General features: G+C 44.6%; 1 protein-coding gene across 1 annotated transcript in view; it reads left to right on the top strand.

The window, feature by feature from the left end:
• The first annotated feature begins 249 nt into the window (after positions 1 to 249).
• The window catches only part of S6kII (Ribosomal protein S6 kinase II), a 1,295,804-nt gene continuing 1,270,859 nt past the window's right edge, over positions 250 to 25,194 (top strand). Inside the window, exon 1 of the mRNA XM_076174453.1 lies at positions 250 to 382. Coding sequence (XP_076030568.1) covers positions 323 to 382 — 60 coding nt within the window. The 5' untranslated portion in view covers positions 250 to 322. The remainder of the gene's footprint in view (positions 383 to 25,194) is intronic.

Below are 25,194 nucleotides of genomic sequence, written 5' to 3'. Positions count from 1 at the left end.
AAAGTGACCAACTGAGTTTGCTGTAAACTGTCATTCACAACGGATGTACTCACAGATAAAGGAAGAGGATATATATGGTAAATGCCCATTCATAGTAGTAATACCGAGTTCTTCATATATAGGATCAAAATGTATTTAAGCTTATACTTGGTACTTATAGCGATGCTCTTTTGTTTTATACGCGCGCTCGATCCTTTTACTTACGTATAGTTTATTTGTTTATGTTTCGGTGTTCTCTAGCTTCAGAGTCAGAGTTGTGTTTACGGGTGAAGTGTAAAGAGTGTTTATCGTCTCTTGTGACCGCCGGAACCTTTATAGAGTAATGCCACTGGCTCATCTCGCTGACCCATGGTCCAAAGTGCAGGTGCAGAAGGAGGATGAGGTAAGTCATAGATGACTTCACGTACAAGGGCAGAATATATGATTATATATGAAAAGAGGGTTTGCCAAGCCCATGGTTACAGTCTGTCGGTGGACGTAGGTCACAACCACCTGTGTTTTGGACCTTGATGTGCTCGTCAAGGGACTACCCACAGCTCCTGCTCTCCATCAGGAGATTGCAAGCCCCGTGTCATCTGGCCAGGGGTAGCGTGACTAGATGACTAAGTTATTGTCAGGTACCCGGGAACAGAAAACTTATGTTGGGAAGTTGTTCTATATGATATGTTCGCTCTACGAGTTTATTTGGTAAAGTCATGCACAGAAGTCATACACTAGGTCATGATTAGTGTTTATGTAATTGGTAAGCCGCTGTCATGCGTCATCTTATAGATAATATGGCACAGACGTATGCTGGTAGTGATATGTATGTATGTGTTACACTAGTTGTTTTTGTTACTAGGAGTTTGTGTGCATGATTTTGAATATGAATGACTACCACTTGAGTATCACATTGCCATTGTATTATTCAGTATATAGAAAAAATTAAAACATGTTCTACTAATTACAAAGGCATGTAATCAAATGTGTGCCCAGCTAATGATCAGTAGCTCCATTATAAAGTAATATATTTTTTTAAGTGACACTCCATAGTAATTTGAAATATGAATCTGAAGATTTACATTGAAGGGCATTGCTTGTAAAGAATTTAGGATGTGGATCATAATCAGATTTGTAATAATAGGAGAACCAGTGAGAAATACAGAAGACCCAGTATTGTGTACCATTGTTCACACTTATGAACACCATCAAACTTATGAATTGAAATTAAACTGTTGAAGTATTTTATTCACAATAATGTAAATGCCACTGCAAATACTATAGGAATATTGAAAGCACAACTCTGTAATTTAGATTTTTGTGAAAGTTGATGGGAGGTCTTGTATTAAATTGCCAATGCATTGCTTATGGCAGGAAAATAAGTAGAAAATATTTAATAAAGTCCTTCACTTAAAAAGTGACATTGCTGGACAATAGATGTAGTTGAACTGAAGAACTCCATTAGATGAAATCTGATGAGGATAAATGGATTACCCATTCATATTGGATTTCCTCTGTATCTGCTCCAAAGATGAATCGGATGTAGAGGGGAGTTGCCGTTAGGTAAATAAAATCCCAGGTGAATAAGATTCTCTGACACCATCTGGAAAAAAAAAATAAAAATAAAAAAAAATGTATGAAAGCAGGCTGAAGGGATTAGCTTGCAAGCTAAGGGGAGGGGCAGTGTCCTTGACCCAGTAAGATTTTGATCACATACTCTTAAGACATAGGGTGGTGTTGATATATATAATTATATACACATATGTATGCGTATATATGTGTGTGTGTGTGTATATATATATATATTATTATTATTAATTATTTATTTTTTATTATTATTTTTTTTTCATTATTATTTTATTTATTTATTTATTTATTTTTTTTTCTTTGAGATGAGTGGACTTGCTACATCTTATCCTCCTGTTGTAGGTTTGATATGTATTGCAGAACTGGACTAATATTATTACTGTATCTATAGCCATAACTAAATCTGTATTGGTTGATATAGGCATATACCTGATCCTACACTGCCATACACCAATTATCCCATGATGTCAACACTGTCATTTTTTCCTGAGTGACCTGTGGGCCTGTCAGGTGGCTGTTTTCAATTATCTTGGAGCTGTAGGCCTCCAGAGAGAGAAACCTGGGGCACTGGATTGACGTATTCATTGATGAGAGAAATTATACAAATATAAAGATGAAAAATACATTTAAGACATTGATAAAGAAAATGGAAAATATCGTAAATGCAGAAACCTAAAAAAAAAGTGAAAGCTAAAAATGTGTTGTACATGTTCAGTTAATCACAACACAGGAAGAGCAAGAGGGGAAGTTATCTTTAGAACAGGGAAAGGAATGGAAAAATAGACAGAGACAATCTGTTAGAATGGGATGAAAGAACATCAGGAGAATATAACAAAGATTTAAGACAGTGTAAAAGGTATTAGGAAGCCTAGTTTCCCTCTTGTTTTGTGTGATAACAAAACAGAAAGGACATGGGAGAAGTGGGTAAAGAAGAGAACAAAAAGGATCACAGAATAATACAGGAATATGAGAAACAAATACACAAGAAATAAAAAGTAGAAAAGAAATTTGAAAAGACTGTAATTGACGAATGTGAATATGAACCCAAGTTTTCAGTAGATTTGTAGATAATGAATTGAAACGTACAAAAGGAATATCTAAACTAAAACTTGAAAGGATGGTTTATGTGGAAGCAAAAAAAAAAAGCTGAAATATTGAATAAAGGCTTCTAGTTAGTATTCAACAAAGAAGAGGACTTTGAAGAAGAAGAGAAACAATCAGAGATATATTAAACAGTATAACATTGGAAAATGGTCAATTGAATATATATCTAGTAAACTTTGTTGTGAGAAATGCTTTAATAGGATTTTGAATTTGATTAATAAGAGTGCAGAGGACAATTGGTAGCCATAGTACATCAACTGATCATGTGTAAGGATTGTTCGGCCGGACAGTCGAAGGAATGACAACAAGAAATGATCATGTGTTCATTGGAGGGGGGAAAGGTACCACAGGATTGGAAAATGGCAAATGTAGTACCAGTCTACAAGAGTGGAAATAGATGGACATTTCAATACTAGACCAGTATCCTTAGTTAGCTTGATAGCCAAAATGTATGAATTTTTTTTTATTTATCACTGGAAAAACAAAAACAGAAAAATGGGAGAGATGCATAAACTGTCAGTGAACAGAAGAGTTGCAATTCATTATATTGATAAGGATATGATGAAAATTTTAATATTTGTCCCAGATTGGAATATGCATTGGTGGTGTGGTTGCCGCTCAAAAAGAAAAATTTAAGAAAGATTGAGGAAATTCACTCGGAAATCTTAGAATGGTTCTTAGTCTGGCTAAGAAGTCTTATATGGAGATACAGAGGGTATACATAGAAATAAAGATAGAAAAACTGAAGCTGCCTACATTAGAAGAATGAAAATGGGATTATATGATAGCTACATTGAGAAGGACGAAAGGTATGAAAGAAAGATAAGGGTAGATCTGAGGTTGGCAACATTAGAAGAATGAAGAGGAAGAGATTATATTATAGGTACATTGAGAATGAAGAAAGGAATAATAAAAAAAAGTACAGGGAAGACTGTCTAAAAGAACATTAATATGACATGGCAAAAAAACTAAAGACAGACTAGTTGAAAGATGTAAAGAAGTATTGATTTTGAAACATGGACACCAGATTTTAATTTAAGTTTAGATTTGACATATGGTCAATAGAAATGTTAAAATTTGGTAGGTGCATAGGTACGTCAATTTGTGGAAGAAATCCAGGCTGACAACATGAATGAATTTATGACAAAGTTTGTTAAATGAAAATAATGAGAAAGGATCTATGAACATAGCTCCAATCCCTTTATACTACAACTAAATAAATACACTCATTCTTGACCCCTTGAACTTCATCATCTTGTACATGGAAATGCTTGCTGTAGAACAGAATACTTGCCCCATATACTTAAAGTAAAACCTCATCCATAATTGATGGTGGTTGCAAATGTATTTCTTGTGCAAATGATTTGCTCCTCAGATGTTGAATATTAAAACATTCCCCATGATCATACATTGATTTCCTGCATTTATGAATATTTCATACATTGTCTATTATCAATATTTCCTCTGTTGAAACTAAGGTAGACATCCTTACCAACCTACAAAGGACATCACAAACTGCACTGATTATTTTTAAAAGTATTGCTTGATATATGTTTTTTATACCTCATGCATAGCTTCTTGGCTTTAGAGTGTATTTCCTAGGCCTTATGCCATATCTGAAACCAATCCAGTCTATTCTGTGTGACATAACTATCATAGGCCTAATGCTCGGCCAAACAACACACACCCTAACGCTCTTCACCCACCGTGACCAAACCTGTCTTAACCTAACCTACCCATCGAATGCTGTGTATTTATACCCTAGACCAGATGGTTCATATTTATCTACCTCTTCCATATTTCACCTTCACCTACATATATCTTAATGCCATAATTCTTGTTCCAAAGGAAAATTGAGAAGGAATCTAAACATTTCTCTCAGTATAGGTTTGCAGTTTTATTTTCTGATCTTTAAAACTTACCTGTGTATGGATGGGATTCTGTTTTATAGGCAGTAGAAGACAAGTACTTATTCTCCAGTTGTGTGTATTGCATTTCCAGGTGAAAATTTCACTCCATAAGAAAGAAATTTAAGTCAGTAGGGAGCACAAAGTAATCTAAAATCAGGAGAATGTAATTTTATTTATTTATTTTTTTATTTTATTTTTTTATTTTTTATTTTTTTCCCTGAAGATGATACTGTAATAATATTTACCTTGTGTATCACTGACTGGAAACATGCTGCAAGTGGCACTGGTCCTTGGTCCCTGCTGTAGATCTCATTGAGAAGAAATGTTAGATTGTGGCATCAGTGTAAGATTGTTTCTGTCATCAACTTAACCTCTTCAGTATGAGTCAAATTCTCATGCACAGCATCGGCTGCCATATGTATGATGCATCACACTACCCACATTATGAAATATAAAGTCACTGCTATATTACGCCATCTCTTTTACTCACAGTAATAATAAACAGAAAATGTGATCAAACCAGTTCACAGAATACGGGGGTAACTTGTGTACAACTACAAAAAATATATATAATCAAGATGCCAATGCTGGCATCCTCATGTACTTGCTTGCACCTCATGACTTCTACGTAGACACCATCGTACTGAAGTGGTTAAAGCAGTAGGAACAAGAGGGGGAGTGGAGCACTTTTCAGTTAACATCTTCCTGTGTGTGAAAAGTCGGAGGAAGTAAAGTGGAAATTGATATAGAGATCCCAGGCCAGGCCTGGGGCCGAATTTACGAAAGATCCTAACCTCTAAGTCTAGACATAAATCTTCAAAATGGTGGAAATTTTTACCTAAATCTTTATGTTGGCAACCTAAATGCGTATGTCTAGAATGTCTAGACATAAGCATTTAGGTCACCGATATAGGGATTTAGGTAAAATCTCTGCAATTTTGAAGATTTATGTCTAGATTTGGCCCCTGGAGACTGAGTGCCAGCCCTCTAGAGGGAGGTGAGGATGTTCAACAAATTTTTAACAAAGACGGCACAGATATGATTCTCTCTGACATCTTGCACGGCCACCACTTTGTAGGTTCCTGTTATAGGTTTTAGCCTTATGATCAATCACAAAAATGTATACCGTTATATCCTAATTCTGATATCTCTCATGATATTGAGCTGGGTCAGGAGTCCCATCGTAGTATTGAAAAATGATCATTTAACAAGAAATATACAAAATAGAGAGTAAAAGTAGTCAAACAGTAAGATCAACAAAAGAAGAATGGGTGTGCAAAGTAGAACAAAATTCATATTGAGGATGACCCTTTTGTCAGGAAAATAGTGCTGGAAAATTAATATACTGGTTTTGAAGTAAGTGTTATGTATACAATAATGTAATGGGTTGTATAGTTGTATGTAGCTTCTTTGACAATGTACATGCCAAAGAATATTCTGTGGTGGGTTGCATAGTTGTATGTAGCTTCTTTTAACTACTAATTTTGTAAAAATTTTGTATATATGTATGTCTAAATTGTATTTTATATTGTTGAATAAACCTTAACCAACTAACTTAACTTTTACAATTTACATGCCAAAGAATATTCTGTTGTGGGTTGTATAGTTTTATGTAGCTTCTTTTACAATATACATACCAAAGAATATTCTGTTCTGAGGTAGAAGATAGAGGCCAAAACAAATGATAATAATGTTTATAATCTTAGTAGGGGAAATATGAGAGAAATAATTTTAAATGTTTAAACAAAAACCAAAGAGGTAGAAATGTATGAGGCAATAAGAGGAGGGGCCAGAAGGAAAGGCGCATGAAAAGTAGAAAATGCAGGGAAAGATTGTATGCAGGAAGAAATGGAAAGATGAGAGATGTGGACCACAAGACATTGTATAACAGTTAAAGGCATCTTAATAAGTAGAAGAAATTAAAGAGTAAAAAGTATATTCAGGAAAACGAGTTGGAAAAAGATGTAGGAATCATAGTTATTAGTTTCTTCATCACCCAGGAAAAGGTGTAGCTACAGAGGAGTAAGTACCATACTGGCAAAGACTAGAATTGGGGTAGGAAAATGGTTTTGTGAATGAAGGTGGGTACATGGACTAGGTATTTATACTGTAACAAATATTGTTATATGGAATATATGGTTGGAGGGAATTGCTGCACTTTGATGGATGTATGTATTTGAGTATTGTCATGGCAGATCTTTCATTGGCATGAAAGTTATGAAGCGAGGAGTAAAAACAGAAGTCATGCTTACACTTCTAGTCAGCACCTTGCTGCATAGCAAACAGACTTGTGATACATTTGAGATTAGGAGTTAGTATCTTATTTCAAGATTTTGTTCTTCATGCCAGGAACACTTCCACAATACAGTACTTACCCAGCCTATGACATTTCTTTTAAATAGATACTTTTACTTAATCCTTTTGGAGATCAATCAATCTGTTGTCCCAGTTCTCTTTTAGAGAGTGATAAATCTGCCAGACGCTATTTTTATATCATATGAAGAAAAGGAGAACTTATAAACAGGAAATAAGAATGTGTGGATTGAATGAACACAAAGATCCAGTTGTACTTACAGGCTAGAAGGGAAGAATCTTGATTAGTATTCTGTTATAGTGGGACAGTTAGCATGCTATGCTTACTCAACATTGTCCTTGAAAATGAGTCATCTTCATGACATGCAAGATGGCATGACTGGCTTCTTGTTATACTTAACCTGAATACACATTTGTGCAGTTGGTCTTCTAGTGTAGCAATATTGGTCCACTTTTTTTTCCTTGTTCAATTGTTTCATTAAAGTATCTACAACTAGGAAAGAAAAGGGCTTTCATGGCAGTGCAGCATTGTGGCATATATTGTTTAATTACAAGGCTACGAGTTTGATAGTGGTTGTAGCCACATGAACAAGGATAGCTTGCATCTTTTGTGACCCGAGCACATAGACCAACATAGCTTGCAGATAATGCAGGATATCTTGTAGCCAGCTATGAGGGAGTATTCCCGAAGGAGTATTCCCAAAGGGGAGTACCATCACAAGCATTACCCAATTTACACATAATCCTCTCACCCCAAACCTGGTGCCTAACTTCAAAACTTTCACTTGCATAGGACTTAACAATTATAGTTCAACACCACAACTACAAGTCAGCAGTCAAAAACACTCTAAACTTGTCTCAAAGAGCTTAAATTATGGCTGACACAACACAGAGTGCCTATATCCCGTCAGAAGTCTTCATTGACAATACTCACTCTTAACTACTATGAATCAAAGAAGCATTCAGTGATTGAAATAATGGTCAGCTTCTCCCACTGAATGAAAAACATATTTGACCTCACATTTGACATACATGACCTTCACCCTTCACACACAAGACCTTAGAATGAAGGCAAATAAATATATTCAGACCAGTTTCAGGGATGGGATTTGGGCAGTGGAAATGCAATCATCACTGTGGATAAGCAATTCACAAGAACCACAGTTTGATATTATCCTTAGGGATAGAGGCAATGTTGAACTGACTGTAAAAACAAAAACATAGGAACCACACTTAATTATGCTTCCACAACATTGTTTACAATTGATTCAATTGATTGTTGTCTCGAGTTTTGTAAAATGGAAAACCCGCTACCCCACAGTGGCTGGCACTGGTCCTTGGGCCCTTTCTTGGAAGAGATGTTGGACCGTTTTCAATGTTGTGATTCACCATGGTCTTGGATCATGTGTTGGACTCATGATTGACAGCTATTACCCTCCTGGATGAAAGTTCAGAGCTCATATATAACCAAACTATGGGTAATGCTGTAACCATACACATACACACATGGCTTGATGGCACAGTGGTAATGTTCACAACTGCTAACTCAGCAGTCTGGGTTTAAATCCCACCCAGGGCTGAAATAATTTCAGTATTGCTGCACTATGAGTCATTACTCCAACTCTTGTGAGCAGGGAGTTGGGAGTGTGTGTGCATGTGAAGTCACAGCACTACCCATAGATCAGTCATATATGAGCTCTGAGTTCTGGAACTGTACATGAATTTGAAGCTGTGTATGATAAGTCAAAGAGTAGGAAATGGGACCCAATGCATGTTGTTCCTTTCCTGTATACTACAATTAGGTAAATACACACATACACATACTGCTCAATGGTGCAGTGGTATTGTTCTTGACTGATAATTCAGCGATCTGAGTTTGAGTCCGGCCCAGGGCTTGAAATTTTTCAACATTGCTGCACTGTGAGCTGGGAATTCAACTCTGGTGGGCAAGAAATTGGGTGTGTGCATATATAGAATTACAGCATACCCATAGATTGGGCCATATACAAGCTCTGAGCTCTCATCCAGGAGGGTAATAGCTGTCAATCATGAGCTTGATGGGTGAATCATGTGTACCTGTGCACATGGACACACAAACACACACACACAACACGACTCTGTGGCACAATTGTTAGAGTCCCCGACTGTCACTACGGCAGTCCGGGTTCGAATCCTGCCCAGGGCTGAAATAATTTCAGTATCGCTGTGCTTTGAGTCATTACTCCAACTCTCGTGGGCAGGGAATTGGGGGTGTGTGTACATGTAAGGTCACAGCATTACCCATAGATTGGTCATATACGAGCTCTGAGCTCTCTTCTGGGAGGGAAATAGCTGTTGATCACGAGTCCAACACATGATCCAAAGACCACTGTGAATCACACAAAAGGTATAGATTAAGTTGGAACTGAACATAAATTTGAGTCTAGGAATATGCATGCACAAACACATGCACACACACGCAAATTAGCATACTAATAAGCTAGAACCTGGAGGGAGAAGGAAGGCAATTTTAAAAGGGGTGTTGTTGATGGAGATGAACCAAAACTGTTTTACAGGTTTATCAGTGGTAAATTGAGACCCGAGGAAGAAAACAAGCTGACAGTGGATGGTGGTGAGGTCTTTGAGAAGGCCTCAGCTCAGGCTGAAATAATGAATGAATTTTTCCAAGGTGTCTCCACAAAGGAAAGTAATTTTTAGAGGAGAGTGAGGAGAGCAAAAATTCAGGTTCAGAAAGTGTAATTGTAGAAGTGAGCAAAGTGCTCAGTTTTTTGGGATCATTGGATGTGATAAAAGTTTCAGGACCCGATGGGGGTCTCGAACTGGATAAAGAATGTAGGGAACAACTGGTGGACAAGATTCATTGTTTTATTTTATGTTCATTAAAAAGAAGGAATAGCACCGCATAATTGGGAAAGGGCTGATGTGATGCCGAATCACAAGTGGAAGTAAGGAGATACCACTAGGTTATAAGTTGGTATCATTGACCAACACAGTAGTTGAACTATGTGAAAAGATTATGAAAAATCAATGTCGGATGTCTTCAAGAGATGAACATTCTGAATGACAGTTTGGCATCAGGTCTGGAAAATTGTGTGTCATTCCTTGTAAACTTTTACTGGAGAGTGATTGATATGCTACAAGAGAGGGAGGGGTGAATGGACTGTATATTTCTATCTAGAGAAGGCCTTTGATAAAACACTTTACCTAAGAGGCAAACAACTCAAGTGGATGAGAGGTTTTTTGAAGGGAAAGTATATGAGGACAACAGTAAAGGATAAGATGCCACAACAGAAAGATTGTAATGTTACATTTTTTTTATATAGAATTCATATAATTGTGTGTGTGTGTATATATATAGACATATATATATATATATATATATATATATATATATATATGTATGTATATATATATATATATATATATATATATATATTTATATTTAAACTGTAAATCCCACATTCTGTGAAAAAAATATGTTGAAAGAAGATATATTATGGCCACTGTCTTCAGTCCTCTTCAGCTGTACAGGGGATGGACAACTTTACATACGAGTTTTTTAACAGCTGGATTGGTGATGGTATCAGGGGAACACTGTCTTTTAGATGTATCAAAATTTGGTAGTTATTTAATCAGGGTGGATTTAATTATTTTCTTTCTATAATTGCAGTTAGATTTGTAAATAATAGCAGCCTTGTTCCAGTCCATGTGATTTAAACTCGCAGTATGATTAAATACCACTGAATTATCTTTGGGATATTTGATAGAATTTTTATGCTCCATGATCCTGGTGGTTAGGTCCTTCCCCAGTAGATTTTGGAGCAGTCTTTGCAAGGTATTTTATAGACACCTGGGTTGCTATTGTCATTAGATCTTTGGTGGACATTTACATTTTTATTTTTGAAGATGTGATTAGGTGATTTTTATATCAGGGAGAACAGTGTTGGTGATGTACATGGAGGCATTGTATAGCTTACTAATATATATACAGTATATATATATATATATATATATATATATATATATATATTAGGTGTGTATGTCTGCAGCATAGAATACAATCTAACCCTGGTACTTGCCAACCATTATGGAATATTTTGAGACCATTTTGTTACCTAAATTTAAACCAGTTGAGGCATTTTGGTACAGACACATAGACATTTTTACATTATCATAGGAAAAATTATGGAAATGATTATAAGAGATCCTATAGAATGTTGTTTAGAAAGCACCTGCCAAATAAATGATAGCTGGTGTGGCCCCAGATGTAAACACTATTGTACGGTTAATCCTCTAGAATTTTACCGTGCACAGCAATTATCTTAAACTATGACAGAAAGGAATGTGTAGATTTGATGTATCTGTCTATATACCAAAAGGCGTCAGTAAAATTCCAGAATCAAGCAATAATTCCTAACCTAACCAAAGCTAACCTAATCTAACCTAGCTTAACCTAATGTAACCATTTCATAGAAAGATTAGGCATCTCAAATGCAAGAAGAAAAAAAAAAAATAATGATAAAAAAAAAAGTGAAAAATGTGTTTGCATGACACTGGAATAGAGCCAAGGGTTCTTCCACCTCGTAAGAAAGTCGACCAAGGCAGGCCCCTAACCCCATCCAGCCCATTCCTGTCCACCACCTATTTTGTATATCCGGATTTTGAAAAAAGTTTGCTGTCGCGCACAAAAGACTACTAACTAAACTTAATTTGCATGGAACAAGAGGCAACTTGTGAAGCTGAATTAGCGAGTTGTTCTCTCTTTCTTTTTGGGAATCCGCTGAGGGCCACTCGTGGCCAGAATAATGTGCAGGTGCTGAGTGGGGGAATTGAGGGTTGGGGGACAGGATTTGGACCAGGAATGGGATTAGGAAAAGGGTTAATGATGGGATCAGAATTAGGATTGAGGAAAGGGAGGTAGAAGACCAGGAAGACCAGGACCAGGAAGACCATGCAGAAGATGGATGGACAACGTGAGGGAGGACCTGGAAAGGGCTGGAGCAGATGTCCAGGATTGGATGACAGTGGCACAGGACCGTAGAGTCTGGTGGCATTTGGTGCTAGCGGTGAGGGGTCAGCAAGTGGCCCGACCACCACCAGAGTGAGTGAGTGAAAGGGAGGTAGTGATGAGTGATCCTATTACTAAAAGTATCAAGTGTGGGACTATTAACTATGTGAGATGGGAGACGATTCCACTTCTGGATGCTGCAGAGGAAGAATGAGCACTTAAATATGTTGGTGCTTGTTTGGTATGTGTGGTATTTTAGGTTGTGACTGCCTCTAGATGTACGTGTATTTGTTGGATGCAATTAAGTTTCTTCGTTACGAATGGGGAAAAATTCTGGTTCCAAAGATGTTATGAGTGAAGTTCCTCTGGGTTCTGTTATAGGGCCATGTGCTTATGTCTATATATATGTGACGTTGACTGTGGACTTGAACGAGTGTCTACAGATTCAGTGGTGATAGAAAGCTTTGTGGAATAGTAAATAATCGGTTTAGTTAGCATTGGCTAAGTTCTGTCTTGTTCAGGAAAGGGTCCAGCCCAGACTGGTGTTGAAATTTTCTTGTCGGGTTCTTAAAGATTCAGGCTGGCGGACTTGCCTTACTGGGGTTTGGTCTTGTTCATCTAAGAGATGATTTTCTGATCAGGCTGAAACAATTGAACAAATTGTTTACCCTCCTATGTTTTTTTATCCATCTTGATTCATTTTATTATTATTATTATTATTATTATTATTATTATTTATTTATGTTATTGTTTTTTAATTGACTTTGTGTCGAAGTCCTGTGGAGGAGCTTTCCTGGAGTAGAGTTTCATGAGCTCTGCCTGGCATCTCGGTTCAAGGTCTTTACAGTAACACTTAATCCAAACCCCTCTCTCTTTTTTTCGGTCTCTCTTTCTCTCTTTACCTTGTTCTGTGTCTCTTCCCCTCTCTCTTTCCCCCTCTATCTCTCTTCTCTTTCTCTTCCCATCTCTCTCTCTCTCCCTCCCTCTCTCTCTCTCTCTCTCTCTCTCTCTCTCTCTCTCTCTCTCCCTCTCTCTCTCTCCCTTCCTCTCCCTCTCTCCCCCTTCCTCTCTATCTCTTTGTTCACACTGATTCCCACACGCGTCTAATTTCCCAGTTGCTCATGTCCTCTTCACTTCTCCCTTCTCTCGCAGCCCTCCTTCCCTCCCTGTCGTCCTCCGTCCTCCCTCCACCTCCCTCCTACTCTCCTTCTCCCCTCCTCTCATCATCCTGCTCCTCCTCCTCGTCCTCCTTTTCCTCCTCCTCCTCCTTTTCCTCCTCCTCCTCCTCCTCCTCCTCCTCCTCCTCCTCCTCCTCTGTTTTCTTGAGGCACCACTAAGAATGTTGAAAACCCGCCACTCGTCACGTACGGCGGTGGGGGGGAGGAGGGGGGTGTTGGCGCGTAGATAGTGTGGGGGGTGGGGGAGGTGTGTCGGTGACGTAATGTTTGATATATATATTACGTGACGGCGGACACTTTTAGATGTTGTAGTTAATCATCCAATTATGTGTGTGTGTCTGTTTTAAATAACTCGTTATCTACGTCAGTTAGTTTATTTTTATTTTGTGTTTGATTTAATGATTTTATATATGATTTTTTTTTATTTTGTTTTTTAAACATCGCGTGTGATGGTACGCTCGTAACTCCATCGCCAGCTTGCAAGGGTTTCAATTACGGAATATCTCGCTCAGCACCGTATCACCACAGCGAGTTTTAGGAAGCACAAAGATGGACATTATTTCTCTCTGTATTTCTCTCCCCCTCTCTTCCTCTCTCTTCCTCTCTCTTCCTCTCTCTTCCTCTCTCTTCCTCTCTCTTCCTCTCTCTCCCTCTCTCTCCCTCTCTCTCTCTCTCTCTTCCTCTCTCCTCCACTCCCTCCCTCTTTCCCTCTCTCCCTCCCTCCTCCTCTCTCACCCTCTCTCTCTCTCTCTCTCTCTCTCTTCCTCTCTCCCCCTCTTTCTCTCTCCCTCTCTCTCCCTCCCTCTCCCTTTCCCTCTCTCCCTCCCTCTACCTTTCCCTCCCTCCCTCCCTATGTCTCCCCTTTCTCTCTCTCTCCAGAGCGAGTTTTAAAGGAAGTACAAAAATGGACATTATTTCTCTCTGTCTTTTCGTTCTATGTCTCTCCTCCTCTCTCTCCTTTCTCTCTCTCTCTCCCTCTCTCTCCTCTCTCCCTTTCTCTCACCCTCTCCGTTTCTCCCTCTCTCTCCCTACCTTCCTTCCTATATATCTCTCTCCCTCCTTCCCTCCCTTCCTTCCTTCCTTCCTATGTCTCACCCTCTCTCTCTCCCTCCCTCTTTTCCTTTCTCCCCCCCTTCCCCCCGGGGGTGATGTAAACAAGTGGTATGCCTGGGGGGGAGGAGGGGCTGACGCGATGCCGTCTGAGGCAAGAGGTGCCTCCGTCCCCGCGTGGAGTAGGTTTGGCTGGCGCCGGATGTTGATCGAGTGGAAGAGGAGGAGGAGGAGGAAGAGGGAGGAGGAGGAGGAGGAGGAGGGAGGAGGCAAGATGCTACACACCCACTTCACCAGTGCGATAAAACCTCTTCGTTGGCGAGGGCCCTTCATGTGTTGACGGTGTAGACATGTGTTCGGGATATGTAACGCTTGCCTTATACGAGTATATATATATATAGTATATCTCTCACTCTCTTTCCCTCTCTCGCTTTCTCGTTCTATCTCTCTCTCTCTCTCGCTCTCGCTCGCTTTTTCTCTCTCCTTCACTCTCTCCCTCACTCTCCCCCTCTCATTCTCTCTCGCTTTTTCTCATTCTCCCCTACTCTCCCTCACTCTCCCTTCCCCTCCCTCCCCCTTTCTCTCCTCTCTCTCTCTCCTCTCTCCTTTCTCTCTCCGTCTGTCTCTCACTCGCTTCTCTCTCTCTCCCCTCTCCTTTCTCTCTCCTCTCCTTTCTCTCTCCTCTCTCTCTCTCTCCTCTTTCTTCCCCTCTCTCTCTCTCTCTCTCTCTCTCTCTCTCTCTCTCTCTCTCTCTGTCTGTCTGTCTCTCTCTCTCTCTGTTTCCTTATATGGGTTAGGGAGCTTGTACAAAAACGTGTACATTTTGTAGTATCAATCAGGGTTCGCTTTTTGACGTAAATATTAACTTGTTTACTTCTCTTTATTTCTCTTTCATTTGCTGTATTCATTTATTTATTTATTTTTATTTTTATTTTCACAAGTTTTCACAATTTGTGGTTGAATAACTGAATTTTTATTGTCAGACCTCTCGATGCATATATATATATTTTTTCTGCTGGTCTTGTACGCATCCTCCTCTCGTCCAGGGTTCGAGTCCTGCACTCCTTTGGTTCCTCAACTCGGTGGCTGTTATCTGTCCCGCAATTCCAAAAGCAGAGCAAAGGTAATGACTGGTGTCCACACATGATACATATATGTGATTCACCATGGTCTATGATCACGTGCTGGACCCGTGATCGTTAGCTATTTCCCTTTCGGAAGAGAGCCGAGTTCATATATGACCGGTCTATGGATAAGGCTGTGACCTTGCACACGCATACACACACACAACTCCCCGCCCACGAGAGTTGGAGTAACAACCCGCAGCGCAGTGATTCTGAAATTGTTTCAGCCCTGGACGGGATTCGAACCCGGACCGCCGTAGTGGCAGCCGAAAACTCTACCAACTGCTCCACGAGCTGTGTGTGTTTACATATATATTCACAAGTAGCATCGTATTTTATTTCCAAAGTGGCAACTAGGAATTAATTATGGCGAACAAGCAATTCACTCTTAACTCAGTTCAGTAGCAATGTCACATATACGATACGTGTAGAGAGAGAGAGGGAGAGGAGGGGCGGGAAAGAGGACAGGGCTAGAGAGTAATATCCAAACAGCTTGTAATACGTTGCAAGTAGTTTACCTTGAGAGAGAGAGAGGAGAGAGAGAGAGAGAGAGAGAGAGAGAGAGAGTTGGGGGTGACAGGAGGAGGAGTAATATCCAAACAACTCATTATAAGTTACATGTACTTTACCTGCAGAGAAAAGGGAGGGGGGGGTAAGGGGGTTATCTCGAGAGGTCGGTGACCTCCCCCCTTCCCCCCTTTCCCCCCTAACAGGTGTCAGGGGGCGAAAGGGGGACAACCCACGTGGCTGACGTCATCTAGAGGCGAGGAGCCACCAGCGGTGCCAGAAGAGAGGAGTCGTGTTACGTGTTTCATCCTCCCTCCTCCTCCTCCTTCTCCTCCTCCTCCTCCTCCTCCTCCTCCTCCTCCTTATCCTCCGCCTCTCCTCTTCCTTCCCACCCTTCTCCTCCTTCCCTCCCTCATCCTTTCTCTCCTTCCCTCCATCTTCCTCCTCCATCTTCCTACTCCTTCCCTCCCTCCTTCCCCCTCCTCCTCCGTCTTCCTACTCATCTTCCTCCTTCGCCTCCCTCCCTCCTTCCCTCCTCCTCCTACTTCTCCTACTTCCACCCTCCTCTTCCTCTCCCTCCTCCTACTGTACTTCCTCCCTCCTCTTTCTTCCCCCCTTCTTCCCTACCTCCTCCCTCCTCCCTCCTACTTCCTCTCCCCCCTTTTACCCCCTTCTTTTTTCTCTTCCTCTTTCTCCTCATGTCATCCTCATCCTCCACATTCCTCATCCTCACTAATCCTCCTCTCTCCTTTATCCTTGCCTCCTCATCCTCCAGCTGTTCTCTTTCCTATGTCTCCCCCTCCTCCTCCTCCTCCTTTTCCTCCTCCTCCAGCTACTCTCCTTCCTATGTCTCCCTCCTCTTCCTCCTCCTCCTCCTCCTCCTCCAGCTACTCTCCTTCCTATGTCTCCATCCTCCTCCTCCAGCTACTCTCCTTCCTATGTCTCCCTCCTCCTCCTCCTCCTCCTCCTCCTCCTCCTCCTCCTCCTCCTTTTTCATTAGTATGACAAAAGCGTTCGAATCAATCTCCAGCACTATAGCCCTGCTGGCTCCCACGGGTATGAAGAGGAGGAGGAGGAGGAGGCGTAGGAGTAGGGGTAGGCGGTGGTGGTTGGGGAGGTGGAGGTGGGTGAAGGACGCGTGCTAATAATAACTCCTCGAAGGATCGTTGCGGACGCGCAGCCAGGGGTGACTAATGTACGATCACGGGCTAAGAGGATTTGGGCGCGCGGAGGGATGCAGGCCCGGACGTCGCGTCGTGGTCTTCCGTCCGTGTCGACGTCATCGTCATTTTCTCTCCTGTCCTCCTCCTCCTCCTCTTCCTCCTCTTTCTCCTCTTTCTCCTCCTCTTTCTCCTCTTCCTTTTCCTCCTCCTGTTTCTCCTCTTTCTTTTCCTCCTGTTTCTCCTCTTCCTCTTTCTCCTCTTCCTTTTCCTCCTCCTGTTTCTCCTCTTCCTTTTCCTCCTGTTTCTCCTCTTCCTTTTCCTCTTTCTCCTCTTCCTTTTCCTCTTTATCTTCTTTTTCTCGCCCTCCTTCTTCTTCTCGTCCTTCTCCTCTTTCTCGTCCTTTTCCTCTTTCTCGTCTTTCTCCTCCTCCTCTTCCTACTTATCCTCTTATTCCTCGCCCACCTGTTCCTCCACCACTTCCTCTTCTCTCTCCTCCCCCTCCTCTTGTTCCACCACGTCCTCCCCATCCACCTCTTCCTTCTCCCCCCCTCCTCCACCTCTTTCTCCACCATCTCTTCCTTCTCCCCATCCTCCTCCTCATCTTCCTCCTCTTCCTCCCCCCACTCTTATATTCATCCCCTTTTTCTTTTCGTGTTTTTTATTTTATTTTTTTATTTTCTGGTTCGCTTGACCCTCCCCCCTTCTTCCACCTCTCTCCCCCCCCCTAAAAGCTTCCCTACCTCTCCCTCCCTAATCCCCTCCCCCCTAAACCCTGACAGTTTCCTCCCTAATAAAGACCAACGCTTTTTATTCTATCGAAGGGAGTTGGGTCCACGTTGACCTGAGACAGGGTCACGGTCGCTGGCGACCCCGTTCAGGATGGAGTCCCCGACCTCGTCAACTTGTTTATCTTTTATCATGGAACACGCGTAACCGTGTTGAAGGGGTTAAATTGTTCTTTTTATGACGAGATTAAAAACCGAAAGGAAAAAATTTAATCGCTTTTGATCGATCTTTTACCGTCTCCTCGTTGATTCTAAGGTGGGGGGATATTGTCCGGATAGAAGCGATGGGTATTTTTAACTAAAGGTCCTTCTCCCGTCCCCTTCTCCCGTCCCTTTCCCCGTCCCTCTCCCCGTCCCTCTCCCCGTCCCTTTCCCCGTCCCTCTCCCCGTCCCTTTCCCCGTCCCTTTCCCCCGTCCCTTTCCCCACATCTCTTCCCCTTCCCCCCCATCCCTTTCCAACATCTCCTTACCCTTCCCCAACCCTTTCCCACATCCTCTTCCCCTTCCCTATCCCTTTCCCGCATCCTCTTCCCCTTCCCCTTTCCCTCTTCTCGCCCTCTTCCCTTCCCCATCCTTTCCATACATCTTCCTCCCCTCCCCCCATCCCTTTCCCACATCCTAAGCCCCCTTCCCTCTTCCTTTCAATCTTCTCCCCCTCCACCCCTTTCCCATCCCTTTTCCACGTCCTGTTCCCGTTCACCCTTCCCTCTTCCTTTCCCTCTTATCGCCCTCCACCCTTGCCCCCTTCCCTTTCCAATCCCTTTCCCACGTCCTCTTCACCCTTTCCCTCTTCTTTTCCTCCACCCATCTCCCATCCCCTTCCCCCATCCCTTTCCCACATCCTCTTCCCCTTCACCCTTCCCTCTTCCTTTCCCTCTTCTCGCCCCCACCCTTGCCCCCTCCCCTTTCCCCCTCCCCTTTCCCCCTCCCCTTTCCAATCCCTTTCCCACGTCATCTTCACCCTTTCCCTCTTCTCCTCCTCCACCCATCTCCCATCCCTTTCCCCCATCCCTTTCCCACATCCTCTTCCTCTTCACCCTTCCCTCTTCCTTTCCCTCTTCTCGCCCTCCACCCTTGCACCCTCTCCCCTTCCCCATCCCTTTGCCACATCCCCTTCCCTTTCACCCTCTCCCTTCCTTTCCGTCTTCTCCTCCACCTTCTTCCTGACCCCTCTTCCTCCCTCGTCCTCCCTCCTCCTCCAACCTCCTCTTCCTTCCTCCTCCTCCCTCCTCCTTCAACCTCCTCTTCCTTCCTCCTCCTCCTGCCTCCTCCTCCTGCCTCCTTTTCCTCCCTCCTTCTACCTCCTCTTCCTCCTCCTGCCTCCTCTTCCTCCTCCTGCCTCCTCTTCCTCCCTCCTGTCTCCTCTTCCTTCCTCCTACTGCCACTTCTTTCCATCTCATTCTCCAGCCTCTTCCTCCTCCAGCCTCCTCCTCATTCTCCCTTACCTTCTTTCCCATGATTATCCCTCACTTTCCTTAATTTACTTCCGATTCTCTCATTTTCCCCAATTTCCTTCATTTCCCCTTTGCTCGCCCTCATTTCCCCTCATTTTCTCCTCTCCAGTGCCCTCTCCTTTGCGTTCTCTTTCCAACATCCCTTCCCCTCTCCCTTCCCCTCTCGCCTCCCCTTCCTTCCCCTCTCGCCTCCCCTTCCTTCCCCTCTCGCCTCCCCTTCCTTCTTCTTTCGCATTTACCTCACCTTTCCCATCCTTTCCACTCTTCCTTCCCACTCTCCCATCCTCTCTTCTCCTCCCGTCCTCCTTTACCTGCCCCTCCCCCTCTCCTTTCCCCCCTTCCCTTCCCATCCACTTTCCCTTCCCCTCTCCCCTCTCCCTTCCCCTCCTTCACCTATCCCTCCCCTTCTCAATTTCCCCTTCCCTTACCCCCCTTCCCTTCCCCTCTCCCATCCCCTTCCACTCCCCTTCCACTCCCCTTCTCCTTCACCTATCCTTCCTCCTTCCCCTCCCCCTCCCTTATCCCCCTTCCCTTCCCCTCTCCCTTCCCCCTCCACTCCCCCCTTATCCCCCTCCCTCCCTCCCTCCCATTCTCATGCCCAACAATGTCCTCCATTATATTTCCGTTATTATCTTCCTTCACATTTCTTTTTTCTTTTCTCCTCGTTCCTTCTTTAGTCACTCAATTATTTTCTGACTCTCTTTTTCTGTCCCCCTTCCTCTCTTCTCTCTTTTCTTTGTTCTCATTTGTTTCATTATGTCGTCCGTCAGGGTTTTTCACCCTCACTGTCCCCTCTCTTCCTCCCCCCCTCCCCTCTGCTGTCTCCTTCTCCCCTCCCCCTCTCTCCCTCCCTCCCTCTCTCTATCTCTCTTTATCTCTCTCCCTCACTCTCTCTTTATCTCTCTCATTCTCACTCTGTCGTTCTCCCCCACCTTCCCTCTCTCTCCCTCTCCTTCTCTCTCATTCTCACTCTGTCGCTCTCCCCCACCTTCCCTCTCTCTCCCTCTCTCATTCTCACTCTCTGTCGTTCTCCCCACCTTCCCTCTCTCCCCCTCTCCTTCTCTCTCATTCTCACTCTGTCGCTCTCCCCCACCTTCCCTCTCTCTCCCTCTCTCATTCTCACTCTCTGTCGCTCTCCCCCTCCTTCCCTCTCTCTCATTCTCACTCTGTCGCTCTCCCCACCTTCTCTCCCTCTCCCTCTCTCTCATTCTCACTCTCGCTCTCCCCCACCTTCCCTCTCACTCTCGCTCTCCCCACCTTCCCTCTCTCTCATTCTCTCTCTCTGTCGTTCTCCCCCACCTTCCCCCTCTCTCTCCCCCTCTCCCTCTCCTCTCCTCTCCTCTCCTCTCCCTCACTATCTCCCTCCCTCCGCCTCTTCCTCCTTGCCTTACACTTGTCCTCTTGTGTTTCTCTTTCTTTGGCCGCCGCCGCCGCTCTCTGTGACGTGACGTGACGTGACGTGTTCGAGTGCGACTCGGCGGCGGTGTTGTGTGTCGCCGCGGGTCAAATCCCACCATGTGGTCGAGGTACCCGGCTGTGTGGTCTCTCCTCTTCTCTCTCTCCTTCTATCTCTCTCTTCTATATATCTCTCTCTCTCTGTCTCCCCTGTCTCTTTCCCTCTTCCTCTCTTCCTCACGCTCTCTCTCCCTTCCCTCCCTCCCTCCTTCCCATCTCTCTCTCTCTCCTCCCTCTCTCGTCTCTCTCCTCTCTCTGTCTCTCTCCCTGTCTTCTCTATCTCTCCATTATCTCTCCCTCTCTCTCCCTCCCTCCCTCCCTCCTTCCCTCTCTCCTCCCCTTCCCTCTCTCTCTCTCTCTCTCCCTCTCTCCTCCCCTTCACTCTCTCTCCTCCCCCTTCCCCCCTCTTCCCCCTCTCTTCTCCCTCTCCCTAATTCTCTCTTTCTATTTCATCCTCCCAAATACTTTCGCTTTTCCCTTCCCGTGATGCCCTCTTCGAGCGAAATCATCATTAATCGAAAAGTGACCACATGGGCGAGGTCGTCGCCCAGGTAATATCCATGCGGTCGGTCTGCCCGTGCCATGATGGTGGAAGGGTGTCGGGTGGAGGTGGGTTCACCGCTCACTCTCCCGTCCGCGTGGCCGGAAAGCTGAATAAAGTCGCCGGGCTTGAACCAGAAACAAATGAATAAAGTCAATCACGCATTTGTAGGTTAAAGGGCCTTCGTCATCCCTATGATGAGAGGAAGGAGAGGGGGAGGGAGAAGAGAGAGAGAGAGAGGGTGGGGAGGGAGAAGAGAGGGAAGGAGGGAGAGGGAGGATAGAGAGAGAGAGAGGGGGGAGGGAGAGGGAGGATAGAGAGAGAGAGGGGGAGGGAGAGAGAACAGTGAAAAAGAGGGGTGGAGAATAGAGAGAGGGAAGGAGGGAGAGGGAGAAGAGAAAGAAAGAGAGAGGGAGGGAAAATAGAGAGAGAGGGAGGGAGGGAAGAAGAAAGAGAAGAGAAGGAGGGAGAATAGGGAGAGAAAGAGTGAGTAAAGTGTTAAGTAAGATTGTCCGAGGGAAAAGGTGTCATCGCTGTGTGTGGCATCGTGCCACTGTGGCCTCATTGACACGTCACATGACACAGGAAATTGTGACCTGTGTGTAAGTGTTCATAAGGGCGCGATTTGTGTGCGTGGGTCGTATGCTCGAGGACTGGAGTAGTTGGGAGCTGGATTCGACCCAAATTAGATAAATAATCAAATAAATCAAATAAAGAAAAAAAGAAAAAGGTCACTAAGGAATTGCCACAGAAATGAATGGAACAGAGTGGTTGACGAATGCAATAGACTTACGGTGGTATTCTTAAAAAAAAAATCTTTCCCTTCCAAGGATTTATGTAAGATTTTTATAAGGAATTTTTTTTTTAAGAATGCCATCGTAGGATTCTTACGGTGGTATTGTTAAGAAAATCTTTCCCTTTCAAGGATTTATATAAGATTTGTATAAGGAAGGATTTTTTTAAGAATACCACCGTAGGATTCTTACGGTGGTATTCTTAAAAAAATCTTTCCCTTTCAAGGATTTATATAAGATTTTTATAAGGAAAGATTTTTTTAAGAATACCACCTTTAGTAACAATGTAGTGCAGTGGTTCCCAAACTTTTTTCTGTCATTTCCCCTGCACCCAGGTCAACTATCCAGATTTCCCCCTTCATGTGTATTAGGGAAAGAGTAGTTAAAACACTCTGTGACTTTTTTATAATTTATTTTTCATATGTGCAAATATACTGATAAACAGGCACTCTCTCTCTCTCTCTCTCTCTCTCTCTCTCTCTCTCTCTCTCTCTCTCTCTTTCTCTCAGACATGAGAAAATCCATTGGAGATTTTTTTAGTTAGTAGGTAGTGTAACAATTTCCCCCCCTGGTAGCTTCAAATTCCCACCCCTAGGGAAATTTCCCCCAGTTTGGGAACCACTGATGTAGTGAGCGCTGGAACAATTGCTTGTTTTGAAGAGAAGCTGAGATGATTTTATGGATATGAAAAGGTGAGATGACATTATGGGTATGGATGAAAGGTGGTAAAGGGACACGGAACTGCCGAGTGTAGTAGGCCTTAGGGCATTGGTTTTTAACCTTTTTCAGTGCCCTTAGTACCCCTTGATATCTCAGAAATTTTTTTTCTCGTACTCCCGTCGAATAGAAAAACAACGCAAACATGAAAAGAATTAGTGATACAAACCTTTCTTTGCTTTCTCGTTGTAAATATACAGTACCATTTCATTGGGTATCATGTCTCATAGCCCCCCAGGTTCAAGGTTTTGTACCCCTTGTGGGGGCACAGGTACCCTTGTGGGTGCTACAGGTACCCCTTGTGGGGGCACAGGTACCCCTTGTGGGGGCACAGGTACCCCTTGTGGGGGCACAGGTACCCCCTTCTGGGGGCACAGGTACCCCTTGTGGGGGCACAGGTACCCCTTGTGGGGGCACAGGTACCCCTTGTGGGGGCACAGGTACCCCCTTCTGGGGGCACAGGTTCCCCCTCGCTCCTCCCCTCCCCCTCTCCCCCTCATTCCCCAGTCCTTCGTTCTTCCCCCCCCTCCCCTCCCCTTCTTCCCTTCCCTCCCCTCCCCCTCTTCCCTTCCCTCCCCCTCTTCCCTTCCCTCCCCCTCTTCCCTTCCCTCCCCCTCTTCCCCTCACTCCCCAACCCTTCGCTCTTCCCCTCCCCCTCGCTCCTCCCCTCGCTCCTCCCCTCCTCCCCTCGCTCCTCCCCTCCTCCCCTCGCTCCTCCCCTCCTCCCCTCGCTCCTCCCCTCCTCCCCTCTTCCCCTCTTCCCCCCTCTCCCCCTCTCTGGAAGCATCCTCAGCTGTCTCAGTGTGATGGATTGAAACGCGGAGGTAATGATGCTGGAAAACACGCCGAACTTAGTCAGTCGTAGGGTCATCTGTCTCTCGGGGCGAGACGAGTCTCTTGGGGGCAGAAAGGTGAGGAATTTTTGATGGATGTGGGAGGGATGGTGGGGTGAGTGGGAGAGAGGGAGGGGAGGGTAAGGGAGTGGGAGGTAGGGTAGGGGAGTGGGAGCAGGGAGGGGAGGGTAAGGGAGTGGGAGGTAGGGGAGTGGGAGCAGGGAGGGGAGGGAGGGTATGGGAGTGGGAGTAGGAGGTAAGGTAGGGGAGTGGGAGGGGGGAGGGGAAGGGAGGGATGGTAGGGATAGTGGGAGGGAGGGTAGGGGAGTGAGAGGGGAGGGGAGGGAGAGTCGGATGAAAAGGGAGGGTAAATGGGATATGATGGGAGGGTGAGTGGGAGGGGAGTTAATGGCGTGTAGGGGGGAGGGAGTGTGGCAGGGGAGTGGGAGGGGAGGAAGAGTAGGAGAGGGGAGGGTGAGTGGGGGGAGGGGAGAGAGAGTAGAAGAGGAGAGGGTGAGTGGGGAGGGGAGGGAGAGTAGAAGTGGGGAGGTTGAGTAGGTAGGGTTTGGGTGAGTGGGGAAGGGGAGGGGAGGGTGAGTGAGGGAGGGGAGGGTAGGGTGAGTGGAAGGGGATGGATAATAGAAGAGGGGAGAATGAGTAGGCGGGGAGGGGAGAGGAGAGTAGGAGAAGAGAGGAGGTTGAGTAGACGGGGAGGGGAGGGTGAGTAGGGGGAGTGGGAGGGGGGGTAGACTGGGAGTGACAACCTGGAGAATCCGGTTCTTTTACGCTTTGTAAGCGCGTGCGCGTGCGTTGAAAGGGTTGTAATTCATAATGTGAAGGCGTCCGCCGCCGCCGCCGTCGTCGTCGTCGTGGAGGCGAGAAAAGTAAACAAGAGTGAGGAGTGTTCATTGAGGGCCAATTGATAACGACAAGTTCGCGACGTGGTCTGTTACCGGGCACCAAGGCCGAATGCCAGAAACTGTCTCTCTACCTCTCTCTCTCTCTCTCTCTCTCTCTCTCTCTCTCTCTCTCTCTCTCTCTCTCTCTCTCTCTCTCTCTCTCTCTCTCTCTCTCTCCCTCTCTCTTTCTTTATCTTTCTCCGTCTCTCCCCTCTTTCCCTCTCTTCCTCTCTCTCTCTCCCTCTCTTCGTCTCTCTCCCTCTCTCCCTCCCCGTCTCTCCCCCTCTTTTCCTCTCTCTTTTTCTCTCCCTCCTCTCCTCTCTCTCCCTCCTTCCCTCCCTCCCTCCCCGTCTCTCCCCTTTCTCTCTCACCCCCTCTTTTCCTCTCCTCTTTCTCTCTCTCCTTCTCTTCTCCCTTCCTCCCCCTTCCTCTCCGTTTCTCTTCTTTTCACTCACTTCCCTTTTTTCCTTCGTCCCCTCCCTTCCACCCGAGCGTCCCTCGCTCGCCTCCTCCCGTCTCCTTACCTTCCTCCTTGCCTTCCTGAGCTCCCAAACGACTTGCCCCGGACACTTCACACCTGAAGGACTTTACCTCCGGGGCCCCTCGCCTGGCGAGACGTTTGTTGTTCGGAACACGCGCGCGCGCGCGTCGTCTAAGAGCTCGTGATTCACTGCAGGCGCTCCTGTGTCGATACTCGTAAGAATTGAAAGGAGTGGTGGATTATAATTATTGGCGCCACAGGAGTCTGGCAGGCAGGCAGGGAACTGGGACCTGAGTCTCTCTTGGCGACAAT

Source organism: Oratosquilla oratoria, chromosome 36 (genome assembly GCF_046742065.1).
Source record: "Oratosquilla oratoria isolate Oo_2021 chromosome 36, ASM4674206v1, whole genome shotgun sequence".
Lineage (NCBI taxonomy): Eukaryota > Metazoa > Arthropoda > Malacostraca > Stomatopoda > Squillidae > Oratosquilla > Oratosquilla oratoria.
The sequence above is the reverse complement of the archived record's forward strand: the minus strand, read 5'-3'. Positions and strand labels throughout refer to the sequence as shown.